Here is an 18556-nt window from a genome sequence, read left to right as displayed (position 1 = left end):
AATGTATGCACGCACACCGACTTTCAGGAAGTCACAGGTAGGCAGCATTGTGTACTCCTGCTAGATGATGTATCCCGATTGTCACAATAAATATTAAGCATACAGCAGTGCCGGATGCAGTTCCTCTGTTTACTATTGGCACACTACAGTTCATCTTTCAGAGCACGCTGTAGAAACACAAGGTAAGAAAAAAGACTTGCTACCCAGACTCCTGCCATAGTGCCACCTCCGCCCCTCCATTGGACTAATAGTGTCGACATCTCTTCTTTCCTCCCAATTGCTAAAATACCACCACCACGTGATCCATTGATAGGCTTATCCATAATCAAAGGGATGATTTCATATACTGTAATGATATTTAATAATCTGCTAAGTTACAGCTTATCGTTGCATAAGATCTTTATTTTCTTGCTGAAGTTTTGAGCAGTTTAAAATTAATAAAAGCACATTTCTTTGTGGACATCTTTGGACTTAAAAATTATAATCAGGAAAACATTCAACGTGGTCAAAATGTAATTAGAACTAGGATTCTATATGAAAACCTGACCTGAGAGCGATATGGAGGCTGCTATATTCATTTCCTTTTAAACAATGCCATTGCCTGGCTGTCATGTTCATCCTCTTGCTGCATGCTTGTTTCAGGTGTGTAATTCAGGCATTACTGGTACATAAATGATCAGCAGGACACCACACAACTGGTATACATTAAAAGGAAATAAATATGGCAGCCTCCACATCCCTCTCACTTCAAGTGTATGTTAAAGTGAATCTGAAGTCAGAGGCATATATTTATTTCCTTTTTAAAGGGAACCATAGATGAACATGAAAAAGATTTTATACATACCTGGGGCTTCCTTCAGCCCCATACGCTCTGATCGATCCCAAGCCGCCGTCCTCAGCAACTTTGAGAACTGGGACCCCGCTCTGCCGTCAGTCGGAGTCAGTCTAAGCGTACGGGAGGTGCGCCGTTTGCGTATCTCTGCAGCAGCCACTGGAGAGATACGTAGAGGGCGCTCTTCTCCTGCGTCGGCTGGCTCCGATGATGTCAGTGACGGGACCCGGTACTTATAGATGCAGGCAGCAGAGGACGGCAGTGTGGGATCGATCCGAGCGTATAGGGCTGGAGGAAGCCCCAGGTATGTATAACATCTTTTTCATGTCCCCATCTCTGGTTCCTTTTAACTTCCCTGGCATTATATTTTTGCTGATTTCTCGGCAAAAAGTGGTTTAATTATTTATTTATTTTTTGGGTGTGAATTGTTTACTTGTAACCTAGCAAGATGTGTCTAGTATACATTTTGAGTATGATTAAAATTTTAATCACAAAATCATGTAAAAAAATAAATAAATTACATTTAATTTTCCCTTTCTGCCAGGTCACACTTTCTCCACTCTTCAGCTTTTTAACCAAAAACATGCAAATGTTCTCATAAAAATGTGCATTCGTGTGTGAATTTTCACATACAGGTATCCAGAGCATGCATAAGAATGCAAATTTTAATGCGAAAAAACTGAACCCTACCTTAGAACAGTTGGACGAGCCTGAGTTTTCCCTGGACGAGGCTTGTAAATAATGCCAGGGAGGTTAAACAATATCAGTTGTCTGGCAGTCCTGCTGATCTCTTTGGCTGCAATCACACACTTGAAACAAGCATGTGGCTAATCCAGTCAGAAACATCTGACCTGCATGCTTGTTCAGGGTCTATGGGTAAAAGTATTAGATGCAGAGGCTCAGCAAGACAGCCAAGAAATTTGCATTGTATAAAGGAAATAAATGTCAGCCTCCATATTCACCTCACGTGTGCTTTCATGTGGAATTCCAGGCAAAGCTTTAGAAAAAACAAAAAGTTGTGGACAGTGTGGTGAAGGGTTGTGACCGGGTTTTTAATGGTCTCTGCCTTCATATAGTATTGGGAAAATATAACTTCACTTCCAGAGACAGCTGGCATAAACACAGAAGGTCAGGTGGATTCCAAAGTTGTAAGGTCATCACCAGAACAGGAGGGTGGCTCTTTCACAATACATAACGCGTTCACCAACCCGATTTCAGATTTCATGTCGCGTTATGACCAACGGCGTGGCGTCAGAAAGTTGCAGCTCGACACTGATCAGCGACTCTAGATCTAATTCACCTGACAGGAAAATCCCGGTGCTGGACAATTAAAAGCCCCCAGATGTGTTACAACGTAACGCTCTGGAACGCTTCGTCTAATGTGAAAGGTAACATGAAAGTCAAGTAGACTTTCATGTTACCTTTTTTAATGCATTCTAGGAGCAATTCCTTAAAACGCACGGATCAGCTCCTAGAGTGAAATAGCCACTGCTGGCTGAGGTGGGATTTCTTCTCCCTATGAGGACATTTATAAATTACTGTGGTGCTTCTGACACAAGACGTGAGGTGAAATCTCTTCAAAGGAGACTAAGGCAACAATAAATGTCTTCCCTAACCACACCCAAGTCTATCCCAAAAAAAGGAAAAGGTTTGCACTGGTGTTCCACTTTACTTTCAAATCTTTGGTGAAAAAAATGTTTTTGATAAATAATTAAAATGAATCTAAAGTGTACCTGGAGCGAAAAAAAGTGCCCCTAGCAGGTACTTGCCTTTGGATGAGGAAGCCTTTGGATCCTAAAGAGACTTCCCCATCCTCCTCACCAGAGGGGATCCAGCAGTGGCTTCCCTGAAATTCCCTTGTCACTGTTTTTTTGGCAGTGCGCTCAGGCAAAGCTCTCCAATGGATTCCGGTGAAAATAGCTGAGCCCCGTAGGGTCCTCCCTACTGTGCAGGTAGTTTGAACCTGCGCAGTAGGGCGGACCCGATTGGACTTAGCTATTTCTGGTAGAGCCCATTGGAAAGCCGCTACCGCTGAAAGTATATAGTATTGTCGGTGTCGCTGCAGAGGAGCCAGCACTAGAGCTAGCTGGCTGAGGAGGATGGGGGGAGCCTCATTAGGATCCAGAGGTTTCCCCCTCCCAAGGGAAGTAACCCCCCAAGGGCACTTTTTTCCCTACAGGTTTACTTTAAGAATACCCACCAAAGTCACACTTACATATGTCACAGTGAGGAGCTCACACATACTTTGAGTTTATCAGAGCACTCTGGTCATCCTGAAATCTAAGGTGCTTGAATATCCAAATACTGTACTTCGTAACCTCTGAAAAACACAAAACCCTGTCCTCTGTTGCTCCTCTCTGCTGTGGGTACTTTATTGGACAATTTTGAGACTCAGGTCGCAGGGGAAAGGTCACCTTTCCAAAGAGGTTAAAGAAACTGCATATATCATACGTCTTTAAAAAGTAAATAACAGTACAGGTAGGCTAGATTTAACACACACCTATTTTAACCTACTGTGTGTGTAAACTGACACTGCTGATTATGCGCAGACACCACAGGGTGTTAGAAGTACCTTTGTTGAGCCATTTTTTATGTCATCTTAGAGGCCTTAAAATCTAGGGGCCTAACCCAATTACAAGCCTTGAATTCTCTAACCTCAAGATCTGCTGTTTAAAACCCAGTGATAAGACTATTATTATAGTGGTTCTTATGCTGACATCACTGGTGTATTGCTGAAAGGAAGTGGGACTTAGGATCAAGGGTGGAAAAGAATAGATTTGAAGCATGACAAGGATACATTTAGGGACCCTGTGGTGCCTGTGTTTTGGGCAGTGTCTGTTTACCAGCAATGAATGCTAACAGGTTTGTTTCAAGCACTTTGAGGGATTTGGATGGTGCTTGCCTTTTGCATACAATCTTGTGCAAATTAATTGCAGCAGTGTGAAAAAAAAACACAGAATAGTAATGTCAATCCAAGTTATTTCAATGATTAATATGACTATCTTTAACTTTCAAATGTTGTTCATCTGGATTTGGCATTCAGTAAGTGTTCTAAAGAGAGAAATATTTTTTTTCATGACAGAGCTGACTGAAAAAAGTAGACCAAAACCCAGCACTATTAACTCAGTCTCCAAATGCAAAATGCCTGTCTTACTGGACAAGAAAATATGCAAAGTTCACCGTTGAGCAATAGATGAAAGTGGCCTTTTCCAATGACAGCTATTCTGATATACAGGGTCAGCTTTGCCACTTTGTAATAAAAACACATAAGAACCTTTGACCTCTAAGAATTGGCTGCAGCTTACCTTCCCTGCAGGATCTTTATGCTAGCAGGTGCAGAAAGACAGTGACCAACAATGCCGCTGACCCCTCTCACTTCATCTTCCAACTTATGCCTTCAGCTGTGAAATACTGGTCAGTGGCAACAAAAACTTTCAGGCACAGTAACAGCTTCTTCCCTCAGGTGGAAGGCATGCTTAAAGGACATCCGAGGTGAAAATATACTGACGAGAAAAACAATTGTATGTATCCTCCTTCTCCTAAAAATAACTTTTTTAGATTTCCCACAGTTTTATTTTATATTTAAATCTAGTTTCTACATGTTTACTGTTTCATTGTCTCTGCTCAATGACACCTTCATTGAAGTATGCTGGAGCTCAAATGTATAAATGATTGACTCTTTATCGCTTTCCTGCTCTCAGAAGCCATTTCCTGACAGGAAAGTGTTTTATGGCTGTAATTACTTATCAGTGAGGGTTACGCTATAGCCTGTCCCAGTCCAGCCCAGTTCTGACCCGACAGAAACTTACTTGCATACCTGATGTTTAACTCTTTTGGGCAGAGAAAGAAAAAAGGAACACAGCTTTGTTATTTGTGTGTTTGGCACTGTACATACACGTGTCTATATCATCATGTCACCTCAGTTGTCCTTTAATGTAAAACCATCCTAGAACTGCTAGGACTTGAAAGCCTTACAGCACAGAACCGAAAATGAACACTTCTCACCCTGTTTGCTAACACTTTAACTCATATAGTGTTGAATTGTAATATCGATACTGTCTGTCCTTGTATCATATTGTCTATGACAGTTAAGTAACTGTCGATTCAAATTCCTGTAAGTGACAACTTATTTGGCTAAATAAAATTGATTATGATGCCAATCAGTGAGATACGTTGACAAAAATATGTTCTGGGGTTGTTTTCCAGCTTTTGTAACTGGACTATTACTCCAAGTTGATGGAATGATCAACAGTCATGTACTGTATATAAAAGTGCTAAAATACAAATTGATTCTGGGAATGGCTAAGTTCTACCCAGACAAACCAGGGATTTTTCAGTAAGTTTTGGCACCATGCCATACTTTAAAAACAAAGTACAGACATTTTTCAAGGACAACAAGATTTGTTTCTTGGACTAGTCAGGTAATTTGCCTGACATTTCATTGAAAAAGAATCTCTGGGCCATATCAAAAGAGAACTGTGCAAGTTGAATTGCATGACAAAGTTGATATGTGCAATTATCAAAGTGTGGTATCAAGATCCTGAAATAAAAAACATAAGTGGTACACTTATTGACTCAGTACTGAATTGTGTCAAAGAACAACTGAAAGCTAAAGGGAGTGATATTAGTAACTAAAATAACGTCTTGCTGCTTTAATTAACTTTGAATTGACAATAAAAAGATAATCTGTGCGTTTTTTGCATTGTTGCAATTAATTTGCACAAGACTGATTGTTAGAGACAGGTGTAGACACTAGTGGAAAGGAAAGCTGGTTGCCCATAGCAGCCTTCTTTATCATTCCTTTACGAATGACTAGAAAGATGACACCAGAAGCTAGTTGTCGCTGGGAACAATCTTTCCTTTTCTTCACTTTTCAAGCTATTACTATGTGTTATAAAGATCATAGTAACTTTTTGAAATACCATATAGTTACAGCAGATCCACAATAGAAGAGCATAATGATTTAAGGTAGTGGTGAAGGACTGAATAAGTAGTCTAAAGAAACCCTTTGCCATGGGAGGTACCTGCCCACCACCCCTATAGTGCAGCAAATGCGCCAGGTTAATGTCTGTGGAATGTCCATTTCATTGATGATCACTGCTGGAAATGGTCTGCACAGCTGGCTGTGGGTCCAGACCAAGAAGAGTCCCCAAGTAAGAATGTTCTCTAGACTCCATAATTTGCTCAGGTCTCACCGGATGTAAGAGAGTTGCTGGTTGTGGAGTAAGAGTATATTTTTCCAGGAAGGCCAAGTCAGGAGGACGCTGGTAGTCCACTGGCTGTGTCAGTACAGAAGAGCCAGGATGAGTCTCTAAATCACTCTCATTTTCTGACATTTCAACGGTCACCAGTGTAAGAGGCACACACATACCAGCCTCTGAGCTCTGTGAAGCAGCTGTATAGCTCTTTGCCTCCTCATTTGTGCCGCCATCCTCAGGTTTTGAATTATGAACATGGTCAATATGATACTTCAGCTTGTCCTTGCGTTTAAAAGTCGCATTGCAGTGCTGACAGTTAAATGGACGGGCATCTGAGTGTATGACCAAATGTTTTGTTAGTGTCTTTTTAATGCGAAATGACTGGTTGCAGATCGGACATTTATATGGCTTTTCACCTGTTGGAAAAAAAACAAGATATTTATGCAGTTCTCATGCTAAAATGAAGCAATTGCTGTATCTGTTATGTAATGTATGCATTTGCCATTAACACTGTGCAAGTCATACACACCTTTAGCCACTTCCTGCAAAATGGAGGTCTTAAACATCCTATTTTTCCACTTTTTAGTGCAAATAGAATATCTTAAAAAACATCCATCTTGCAGTAACAACGATCAAGTGATCTGCAAAGGGAGGGGGCGTTATATATTGTCAATGGGCGGGAAGTGGGAGAAGTTCAAAACATGACTACTTAGTTTATGACCAATTCAGAGTTGTCAATAAAAGACTCAATATTTTATGGTTTAAGTGGGGTTAAACCTCTAAACCTCATGGTCACTTGGTTAACTGGACTAGCTAAGGTGCATTTGACAGGGAGGGTTAAGTTATGATAGCTAAAGTGAACCTGAAGAGATAATAAAGTCCTGGAAAGAAAACCCAGGGTGGACTGGAACACAAAAGATACATACTTCGCTATGAAGAAGGAAGCCCCTGGATCCTCACGTCACATGGTACAGGCGCTTGCAGTGACAGGTGGCATGGATTTGCGCTGGCCTGATAGGTGAGCCTTCAATGCTCACTACGGGCACGTGGAGGACACATATACTTGGGGGGAAAACAGCCAAGGGTCCATCGGTCATTGGGAATTCAAACGCCATGACTGCAGTGCACCTGATCCGAGCCCATGCAATTGACATATTCCCGCATGCCCGATGATCCTTTCCACCAAATTGGACCGGAAATCGGGTAATGTATAGGCACCATTAGAATCCATGCTTAAAAGGATACAGAACTTTCCTGCAGTAAATCTCTTTAGAATCTTTATCTCACTGTTTCTCATATGTTTTGGCTTCTATTCATCGATCAGAAAATGGACAGCTTGTTCATAAGGCCTTCAGCATAGATAACCACTCAAGTTTTTTTTTTAAAGGACTTTAAATAATTTCTTACAAGGGCTAGTATTATATGTAACTATTTTATATCCTCATGTCATATATCACTTCAGATGCCCTTTAAAAGTGCACTGAGCACCAGTACGCTTACCTACAGGGGCTGCTTCTGTAGCCCCCCTTCCCTGTGGCGGTAACCATCACCATCCGCAGCTGGCTTCACTTCAAAGCGCTCCCACTAGCAATGCATGCTAGGAGCTGAAATATGTAGATGTGTGTAAATCTCCCGTCGGGAGATGTATGGATTACAACTCCTGGCATGCATTGCGGCCAGGCGCATGCTACACAGGCAAATCCTTATACGTGCAGCCAGCTGCGGACAGTGATGGCTACCTCTACGGGATGAGGAGCTACAGGACCAAAGTGGATGAGGTGTGCATGACTTGCACAGTGTTAATGGCAAATGCATACATTACATAATAGATACAGCAATTGCTTAATTTTAGCATAAAATTAGGTAGGTAAGCAATGGCGCTCCTCATAACTGTAAAAAAAAAAAAAAAAAAAAGTGTAACGGTGCTCAGTGCCCTTTAAGGTTTTGGCCCAAGTTACCCTGTGGTTTTGCATACTTGCCTTTTATACCATTAAGAAATCATGCACCGTTTTTTATATCTATTTTACTGATTCTTTATTAACTAAGAGCTGTTTCATTTTAGATTTCACGGGGATTTATTTTTTGTTTCTGTTAGCACCAGTAAAGGTTTTAGTGTATTTTTCTTAATGAAAATATGAAATCAAGAAATATTGTTGCGATTACAAAGTCAATGAAGCTTTATTTTAATTATATAAGCTCTCTGCTTTCAACATTTAGGGGATCCTTCGTTAACTCATTTGTTTGTAAATTGTGTTTTCTTGGGGCGTGCAAAAAAATATGAAAACTGCTTTGTTTAGCCATCAGAGAGGCAATTTTGGAGTAAGCGTTTGGCAGCAAAAGGGTTTAGGCATTTTCAGCCAGCGTTTTAACCTTTGCTGATCATCGGCAATCAGCAAAGCGCTGCAGCACATGTAATCCTATCCAGGCGATTGCGTTGTAATTCTTATTCACTGGAATGAGAATCGCAAACTGCAATTGCAGCAAAATTGCCAACGATCTCAATGCAAAATAGTTTAGCAGTTCTAGGTATAAACGTGGCCTTATGGGAATATGTGAATGTGGAAGGACTAATCTATGCTTTAACTGAATGGATTCTTACTACTAGTACTATTATTCCCGGGGATTGTGTTTGCAGGACCGTACTAAACCAAAAGATTGTGTTTTGCTATCCCAGGCTTAGTAAATCTGCCTCAACGACTAAACAATCTTTAAGTTGATTACTACATGCATTCCTACAGGATTTATACCTTAGTAGTTTACCGTGCATTGCCTTATATAACTAACAACTTAATAGGAACTTGAAGTGACAGGGATATGGAGGCTGTCATATTTATTTCCTTTTAAACAATACCAGTTGCCTAGCTGTCCTGCTGATCTGTTTGACTGCAGTAGTGTCTGAATCACACATCAGAAACAAGCATATGGTTAATCCAGTCAGACTTTGGTCAGAAACAGCTGTTCTGCATCCTTGTTCTGGATCTATGGCTAAAAATATTAGAGGCAGAGGGGTCAGCAGCAGTACAAGGAAATGTGCATGGTTTAAAAGGAAATAAATATGGCAGCCTCCAAATCCCTATCAGTTAAGGTGTCCTTTAAATACTTTTCACAGCTAGTTAATTGCAATAAGAAGCACAGCAGTGTAGAAGACAGTGCACATAAAACCATTTCACAAAAGCGAATACAGTCTTCATAACATTATAAAGCACAGATATACTTAGAATGTAAAAACGATACAGTATAATGTATTACCAGAATGTGTTCTGAAGTGCATATCAAGACTTGATTTTCCCTTGAAGACTTTTTTGCATACTTCACACTGATGAAATGTTGTTTTATATCTGTACAGTGTAGAAATAAATTACTTAGTTTTGGGTTTTAAACATACAGACAGGTACATGCACAATAATGCTGTAGCAGATGCAAAATAATAATAATAAGCAAACATTATGCCCTGATTAGGATAGACATAACAGATGCCACAACTCCAATCAGCACAAATAAAAATACTATCATGTTTGGCCACTTGTGCTGCAAAAATAAATATTTTGTTTTGAAGGTAACAGCAATTATTATTTTTTCCAGACAATGTCACTCAGCCCCACTTAACAGTGCATGGACATGGGACTGGCATGGTTTGTGTTCATTTGTGCTACAAGAATAATAATTTTAAAGTGTAAATGTCGGGCATAACATCAAAACTCAATTATTTATTTTTAACTGGTAAACCAGTAATAAGGATGCTAACCAGGCAATCCAAAAGTTAATACCACTATTACTTTTCTTGTTGATAAACGATCATTCCCCAGTTTACCCGACTCTTATTTGGTACACACAAAATTTGGTACACAAAAAAGAAGTTGCAGGGCATGCTGGGTTGTCCTTTTTTGCTTCTCTACTTCCCCTCAGACTTAACTAATTGCAGCCTGATTGGCTGAAGCCTCTTTCCCTCCTGTTTTCCCCTCCCACACCTCTGTTCCTCTCTGATTGGCCAATATTTCTCACGCTGAGACAATGCACTTTCTATAGTGAAGGAGCGGGCAAATCAGGCAGAGGAGAGTAAGGGAGGAAATGACATCAGGATTGGCTTCAAAATAGCCACAGTTAAAATGGAAACTGCTAAGAAGGATGTTCTCTTTTTTTACTATATAAATATCACTAAAATCAAAACGTGGACAGTGCAATACATATGTTATGCAAGTAGAGCAGTATTTATCTACTTATATGTGGGGGTTTTTTCTGAGACAGTATGACTGACCGCTCCTCTATAAAGTTACTCAGCCCCCTACCACAGTGCGTGGCTGGGTGAAACTTTGACCTTCACAAAGACTTTATATACTGTGCAAATAAGGATTATTGCAACACAAATGGGCTCAAATGTGACACTTCCCATCCCAACCATACCAGTATCATGTCCATGTGCTGATTTAGAGGGGCTGGGTAATGTCATTGTCTGGAGAAAAAAATCTTAATGCAGCACAAATGTAGCATTGACAAAACATGGAGTTTTTATTTGTGCTGGGTGTAGGGGGCCAATGCAATTGAGCCACATGCCAATAATTCTGACTCTGAGATTTATTAATATTTAAAGGGACACTTAAGCCAGGAATACAAAAATCAGTTTTACTTTTCTAGTAGCCCCCTTCAGCCATCCCGTGCCCTCGCAGTCACTCACGGAGTCTCCGGGCCCCCCCCCCAGCTAGTTTAATTTTCGCTGACAGGCCCGACAACATGTATTTTTCTTTGCATTCCTGTCTGCAATAGCATCCTGCGGCTGTGCAGGACCGGACGCTATTGAGGAGGGGAACATAAAGAAGGATACGCGTGTCAGGGCCTGTCAGCGAAAACAAAACTAGGTGGCAGCAGAGGACCAGAGGCTTCGTGAGTGACTATATGGGCATGGGACGGCTGCAGGGGGCTGGTAGAAGCCCCAGGCAAGTAAAGCTGATTTCTTTATTCCTGACTTAAAGTGGATCCGAGATGAACTTTTATTCATTGCATAATGGTTTCCTTACATATAGTTTATAGGGCATTCCTCAAGCCAAATTTTTTTTTCTTTTTTCGTTTTAATACCCTAATTCCCTATAAACTAAACAAGCCTCGCCCACAGCTTCTCCAAAACGCCAAGGCACTCAGACCCATGTAGCAAGGGCTTATGGGAGCTCAGTCTGAGCAGGAGGAGGAGGAGGTTACTGGCCAGAGATTTCAGAGGCAGAGGGGAGGGGGGAGTGAATTGTTCACAGGCTGAGGGGTGGAGATGCAGTTGCAGATTACCTGAGTAATAATGACAAACAGAACATGGCTGCTCTCATTGTATCACAGGAATAAATCATCTTAAACTGTTGAAGCTGTATGCAGCTAGATTTGCTGTGTAAACTATCTAAACTTTAGATAAGATATATAGACAAGTTACTTGTTATAGTTAGTTTTTCATCTCGGATCCGCTTTAAGTGGCCCTTTAAAGACTTTTTGGCTAATTGGCCCAGGCCTTGTAAGGTTTTCCGCCTTCCTCTGGATCAACTGGGATATGTGCAGGTTCAGGATGGTCTGTGTGTGTTTTTTTTTATCGTTACTATGCAACTACAGAGAACAAGTATTATCTAGTACAGGGGTGCCCAATAGGTCGATCGCGTTCACCTGTTGAGTAGATCACGGCCGCGTCCTGTCAAATTCGGCACCCGCAGCTGTCAGATTTTGCTGCCATAGCAGCATCAGGGAGAAGAAAGGAGAGGCGCAGCTGAAGGGGAGAGGAGCAAATGAGGAGACAGGTTTTCTCCCCTTCAGGCTGTGAGACTTACACAGAGTCTCCTCCCTCCAGGCTGCCTGGGAGGGGGAGACTAGCCGAGCTCAGCTCTCCTCGGTCGGTGCGATTAATTCCCAGCTGCTCGTGTCCTCTGAGCTCTCTCCCAAAGTTTTAAGCACATACTTTATTAGAGTAGGTATCTGAGATGTGTCACAGATGCAATTGTCCACTATGGGTTAAGGGGAGAAAAATTCTACTTGGGATAAGATGAACCAAGTTTCACTTTCTCCTAATGAGTTTCCACATTTCATCACCTAATACTGTGTAGGCTTCGGGGAGAAAGGGTGTGTGTGTGTGTATGCTGCCCCTCGCAGCATACACACACACACCCTTTCTCCAGGAAGCATACGCAGGGGAGGGGGGGGGGGGGGTTGGGGAGAGAGGGTGATACATCTTGTGGACATGGCAGTTTTTAAAGTAGTAGAAAGACATGCCTTGACAAAGGGGACCCTTAGTGGCCCCAAAACAATTGTCGGCCTTGCAGGTCGGACATTGATTGCAAGTGAGTGATGGGACAATAAATGCACATTGTCCTGGTAAGCCTGTGTGCGGACTCCTCTTTTTGAAGAATTATACTAAGCAGCTATGGAATCCTAGCACCAGCATCTACACTCTCTGGTGTGCGGTTCTTCTACTTGATAGTTTTTAAAGTAGCTCGCGAGCTGAAAAATGTGGGCACCCCTGATCTAGTAGTACTAACATCAGTGCTTTGTTTCTACAATGTAATGCCCGGTGAGGTTGCCAAAAGGTCTGTAAGACAAAGAACCTCTCTGCACTCCTCAACTGCATGACCTTGTACATGCCGTGCCATTAAACCAGACCTGAACCGATTTTTACAGCGAATTGAATCATAGCTCCTAAAATGTAAAGCCAAATAAAAAGTTTGTTTTTTTCCATGGTTTAGGCCTACAAATTTGTGATTTTCCTCCGCCTCTGTCCCAGTTCGGGAAACCCCTATTTCATGCTGATAAAAAAACAGGGAAGAATTGTTATGTATTTGCCCTCCCACCAGCACGGCCATGTATTGTACAAATCCCAGTGTGGGGTCAATGCAGATCTCCAATTAGTTAATGGTGCCGAAATGCAACCCTCTCACTGGCTGCATTCAAGTCTGAATATCTCTGGGACCATAGCATATATTATCACTATATCCTGAGCCCTGCACAAATGTACCTCAGGAACCTGCAGGGCTAAGGGTCTGCAAATCAGCATAGAAGCAGAGACACAGAGACTTGAATATAGAGAATTGGGAGTAATAGTAAAACAATTTCAGGATATACTGATAATATTTTATATTACCACTGCATTAAAGTGACACTGAAGCGGAAAAAAATTATGATATAATGAGTTAGTTGTGTAGTACGGTTAATTAATAGAACATTAGTAGCAAAGAAAAGTCTCATTTTATTTTCAGTATTATAGCTTTTTTTTTTATAACATTGCATCATTCTCTAATATTAGCAGTTTGCACATTACACTCAGCATTCTAAATGATTTTACAGAGCAGAAAAACAACAAAATACAGTGACAGACAGTGGAGATAATTATCTTCAGAAGACAGAGCTCTCTGCAACTTTGAAAGTCGGAGAGCTCAGTAAAGCTCTTTTGCATAGATAACAACTGGAGTTTCTTAACTCTTTCTGTACTGGAAACAACATGAGACTCATATCTCTGTTTTATTTCTTAGCTGTACTACACATACAAATTATTATATCATAAGTTTATTTTCACTTCAGATTCCCTTTAAATGCTTGTTTTTGGTTTAGGTTTGCTTTAACATGCATGTTCATTAAGGTACTGTGTATCCCATTGGCATCACTACAGATGTGGGTTCCAGTGCAAATTTTACATTGGCCATGAGGAGTGTGTAGACCGAGTACCAGATCTATACATCACCTCTACAGCAATGACAGTTAAAGAGACTCTGTAACAAAATGTTCATCCTTATTTCTTCTATCCTATAAGTTCCTATACCTGTTCTAATGTGCTCTGTCTAACTGCAGCCTTTCATAGTTGCACAGTGGCTGTATTATCTCTGTTATATGATCTAATCTTCTCTCCTCTGTCGGGTCTGTCGGGCTGAAGCAGTCAGGCTGGAATGTGCTGTGCTGCTGTGATTGGATAGAAGCTATACACACCCTATCCAGGCTCCCTGCACACTCTGTATAACTCACACACTGAGCTCCTCCAAGCCTATCACTTGCTATGTCTTTTGTTTGTAAACACTGCATAAAAATGGCAATTACAAGCCAGAATTGCAGCAGGGAGTGGCAGAAACAGCACAGAGGGGCCCAGGAGAACATAATGAATAGAATGGTATGCTTTTTATTGTAAGAATTTTAGAGTACAGATTCTCTTTAAACTTAGTACAAGCTTGCAAAAGAGGGTTACAAGATCAGCCAATCTTGTAACCCTTTATTTGCATACGTGTAATGTCTTATCCAATACTCCAATAAAACGTGTAGCATAGACCTTGTACGCAGTCTTCCTTCTCCTCATGATTGGTTTGGATGTCTGCTGTATTGTATGCTTGTACTGGCTTATCTACCTCGTTAATAATCTGGTACCCGGTCTTACTTCTCCTCATGATTGGTTGGGATGTCTGCTGTATTGTACACTTGCACTGGCTTATCTACCACGTCAATAAAATGTGACCCATAGATCTGGTGCCCGGTCTCCTTTCTCCTCATGGTTGGTTTGGATGTCTGCTGTATTACCATGGAGCACAGGTCTGCTATATATTATTGAAGTCCTTCCAGCATTAAAAGATTTAAGTGCCAGCACTCTGTAATACGGCCTTGCAAATTTTACACTGGGCCCACATGCCAGCACTGTACAGATAGTAATCACACCAATAAGGAGTTAATGTAAAAAACTGGAGGAAGGCCCCATGCGGCTCATGGTGTGGTCACAACCTCTGCATGCCCTATTGCAAGGCCAAGGTGTACCTTCCATCAAAGATGACACAACCATACAGTATAACAGTAACCAAGCTGCTCGTGGTAACCCAAAACCACTAGGGAATTATAGGGGACTAAAAGAGACTGAAAAGCTCTCGTACTAAAAAACAATGCTTAATGTGTTTTGCCTTCTTAAAGAGACTCTGAAGCGAGAATAAATCTCGCTTCAGAGTTTAAAGTTAGCAGGGTCACGTGTGCCCCTGCTAAACCGCCGCTATCGCGACGCTAAACGGGGGTCCCTTCACCCCCAAACCCCCCACTGCAACACTTGGTCGCAGACTTGGTCGCTCCTGGAGGCAGGGCTAACCGCCGCAGCCCTGCATCCAGTCGCGTCTATCAGCGGCGCATCGCCGCCTCTCCCCCGCCCCTCTCAGTGAAGGAAGACTGAGAGGGGCGGGGGAGAGGCGGAGATACGCGCTGACAGACGCGTGTGGGGCAGGGCTGCGGTGCTTAGCCCTGCCCCAACCAGGAAGCGCTTCCCCGCTGCACCGAGGGGATTTGGGGGATCAGGGTCCCCCGTTAAGCCGCGGGATAGCGGCGGTTTAGCCGGGGCACACATGCCCCTGCTATTTATGAGGTCTCAAGCGAGATTTATTCTCGCTTCAGACTTTCTTTAAACAGTAGTTATGTGCGATAATTCAGCTTTAAGTGAACACCTCTGGTTACCCACAATACACCACTACTGAGTATGCAATAGTTAATAATTTGTTATTGAAAATTAGTTTGCATATTCAGTAGCTGTGCATTGTGGATAACCACAAAGCTGAATTATCACAGATACCTTCTGTTTTAGGAAGGCAAAACACACTATCCATACAGTATAAGATCTCATTTTCATATAGAAATATTTTTCCATAGATGGTTGATAATTTTCTCATCCTTGAGCTGAGGCACACTTACTTCTGCCAAACCTTCTCTCCTAAGTGAACGCTCTTGTAATGCACACTCAGGTGGTCACGGCGCCCAAAACATTTTCCACATTCTTCACACTGATGAGCCTTTTCACCTTGAAATGGACAATTTAATAATAACTCCTTAAGCCATGTATTGAATACATTTCATAATAAACTCTATTAATAAATTGTTAAAGGTTATATAAAAAAAAAAATCTGTTATCCAAACCAAGCATAGTTATATAATAGGAGCAGGAGATAAAGGAGGAAAATGGTTTTCCACCTGCATCCTCTGCCCCTAATTGATACCTTGCCCTCCTACCCCGAGCTCTAGGTTCATACTCAATGGTAAGGGCAAATGTAATGGAGGAGTAGGCAACAGCATTGAGAAGTGGGGGAGGTGTCTAATTGGGCTCCTCAGTTCATGCACAATGGATATACTGCAGGTGTGCTCTTTGTTGATGAGGGAAAGATAAGGTGGGCACAAACAATACCAGACGCTGGGCATCCTGCTAATCTTTCATGCACCAGTAGTGTCTGAATCACACACCTGAAACGTGCAGAAAGTGAAGTCAAATATCTGTTCTGCATGCTTGTTCAGGGTCTATGACTAAAAGGCAGAGGATCAGCAGGATTGCCAGGCAACTGGTATGGTTTAAAAATAAGGCAGCATCCATATCTCTCCCAGGTCAGTTGTCCTTTACAAAATCATGAGAGAGACAGAACCAGTCCAGAGTACCAGGATTGCGTTTTCAAATTTAATGGTGGATAGTTCTGTTGCAGAAGAGGGACTTGATTCAGGTGCTGATGAGAAATATGAGAGATGCAAGAGGTGAATCAGCTTGTACTAAGAAAGAAGCTTTACGATTATTTGAAAAATGTACTATAGATTTAAGTTTAGCTTAAAGAGACACTGAAGTGAAAAAAAACATATGATATAATGAATTGGTTGTGTACTATGAATAATTACTAGAAGATTAGCAGCAAAGAAAATATTCTCATATTTTTATTTTCAGGTATATAGTGTTTTTTCTAACATTGCATCACTCTATAATATGTGCAGATTACACAACACTCAGCATTCAAAATGAGTCTTTCAGAGCAGTCTGTGAAGTAATGAACTCTCCTCTAGCAGAGGAAAAGTAAACAGTTCAATTACAGTTGAGATAATAAAAGTCAGATAACAGCCCTCTCCACGACTAAAGGCCCATACACACGTCGGATTTGCGCGAACGACGGGTCGTTTGAACGTTCCGTCGTTCGCACGTTTCCGCATGAAATCCGGCGTGTGTACAGACTATCGTTCGGGAGATAAGACTGGTTACCAGCGATCCGCCCGGCGGATCGTTGGTAACCAGTCTTATCTCCCGAACGATAGTCTGTACACACGCCGGATTTCATGCGGAAACGTGCGAACGACGGAACGTTCAAACGACCCGTCGTTCGCGCAAATCCGACGTGTGTATGGGCCTTAAGTTAGTCGGAGAGCTTAATAGCTTTTTTGCATAGAGATAACAACTGGAGTTTCTCAACTCTTCCTGTACTGGAAACAGTTAGACTGATGTATCTGATCTTAATGTTTTTTTTCTTAGCTGTACTACACATACAAATCATAATATCATCATTTTTTTTTCGCTTCAGTGTCTCTTTAAGCTGTCAGGCTTACACTAGTAAAACAACCCTGCTGTGTAAGAACAGGTATCAAAAGATGCCTGCAAGTACAGCTGTTATACGCCATATTTTGTCCTGTGAGGTCATGGGGCAGCTTGACCTCAGAACAACATTGCAGAAAGGACTTGTTGTCTGTGAATTGAAGTGGTGGCAAAAAGTTTAATTGAGTGGTGGCAAAAAAAAAAAAGAAAACTGGACTTACCTGGGGCTTCCTCCATCCCACCATAGCCTGTGAGGTCCCCCGGCATCCTACTGCCCCCTTCCGCAGTCCCACTGGCAGCTCCGGTAATGCGGCGACTTCGGGTGAATTTGTGCACCCGTCACATAATCACTCTGGTCGCCGTAAGAGTCCCGTGCATTTGCGGTTCAGTCTAGAGGATCGTGCATGTGCAAAACTCTTATGACCACCAGCGTGTTGATGCAACAGGTGCACGGCGGGGGCAAGCATGTGCGTCTTCGAAGTCGTCTCATTACCGGAGCTCCCAGAGGGGCCGTGAAAGGGGCCAGGAGGATGCCGGGGGACCTCGCAGGCTACGATGGCATGGAGGAAGCCCCAGGTAAGTTCAGTTTTCTTTTTTTGCCACCGCTCAGGGTCCCTTTAAGGCTTTGTCCAAAACCTTGTCAACAAACCAGTGATCATGCCATAATTGTAGGAAGAATGCAGGATGGAATCCCAATGCTTTTATTCAGTGAGGGCCCACATGGTGAGGCTTTCCAGCAGCTCTACACTTTTCAACCATGCTAGTTTATAAATGTTGTAATCCATGTAATGGCTGCATCAGCTTCAATGATATGGAAAAAATATATGTCGGTGCTTATAAAATGAAAAACAACCCCCCCTCCCCAACTTACCAGAATGTATCTTTTTGTGCTTGGTAAGGTGATCATGCCGTATAAAGGCCTTCCCACATTCATCACACTCGTAACGCTTGTCATCATGATGAACACGCAGATGTAATCTAATACAACATAATAATATAAACGGTAACAGTTCAGCTTTTCAGTATGTCAGTATAATATGTATTATAATATGTCAGTATAATATGTAGTGTATACAGCAGTAAATGCATATCTATGAACACTGATGTACTCCATAAATATTTTGTCAAATACAATCTAGAGTTCATGCAAATCCTGAAACTAAATAATGAGATCCCAATTAAATAGCTGCACTAAAACAGTATGCTTTATTATAAAGCTGC

At 41.8% G+C, this 18556-nt stretch overlaps 1 protein-coding gene across 1 annotated transcript in view; it reads right to left on the bottom strand.

The window, feature by feature from the left end:
- Nucleotides 1-381: 381 nt before the first annotated feature.
- The window catches only part of ZBTB41 (zinc finger and BTB domain containing 41), an 82145-nt gene continuing 63970 nt past the window's right edge, over nt 382-18556 (bottom strand). Inside the window, exons 8-11 of the mRNA XM_068240056.1 lie at nt 18207-18313; nt 15691-15796; nt 9280-9368; nt 382-6446 (exon numbers count right to left, since the gene is read on the bottom strand). Coding sequence (XP_068096157.1) covers nt 5917-6446; nt 9280-9368; nt 15691-15796; nt 18207-18313 — 832 coding nt within the window. The 3' untranslated portion in view covers nt 382-5916. The remainder of the gene's footprint in view (nt 6447-9279; nt 9369-15690; nt 15797-18206; nt 18314-18556) is intronic.

The sequence above is a fragment of the Hyperolius riggenbachi genome, chromosome 6 (assembly GCF_040937935.1).
Source record: "Hyperolius riggenbachi isolate aHypRig1 chromosome 6, aHypRig1.pri, whole genome shotgun sequence".
Taxonomy (NCBI): domain Eukaryota; kingdom Metazoa; phylum Chordata; class Amphibia; order Anura; family Hyperoliidae; genus Hyperolius; species Hyperolius riggenbachi.
The sequence above is the reverse complement of the archived record's forward strand: the minus strand, read 5'-3'. Positions and strand labels throughout refer to the sequence as shown.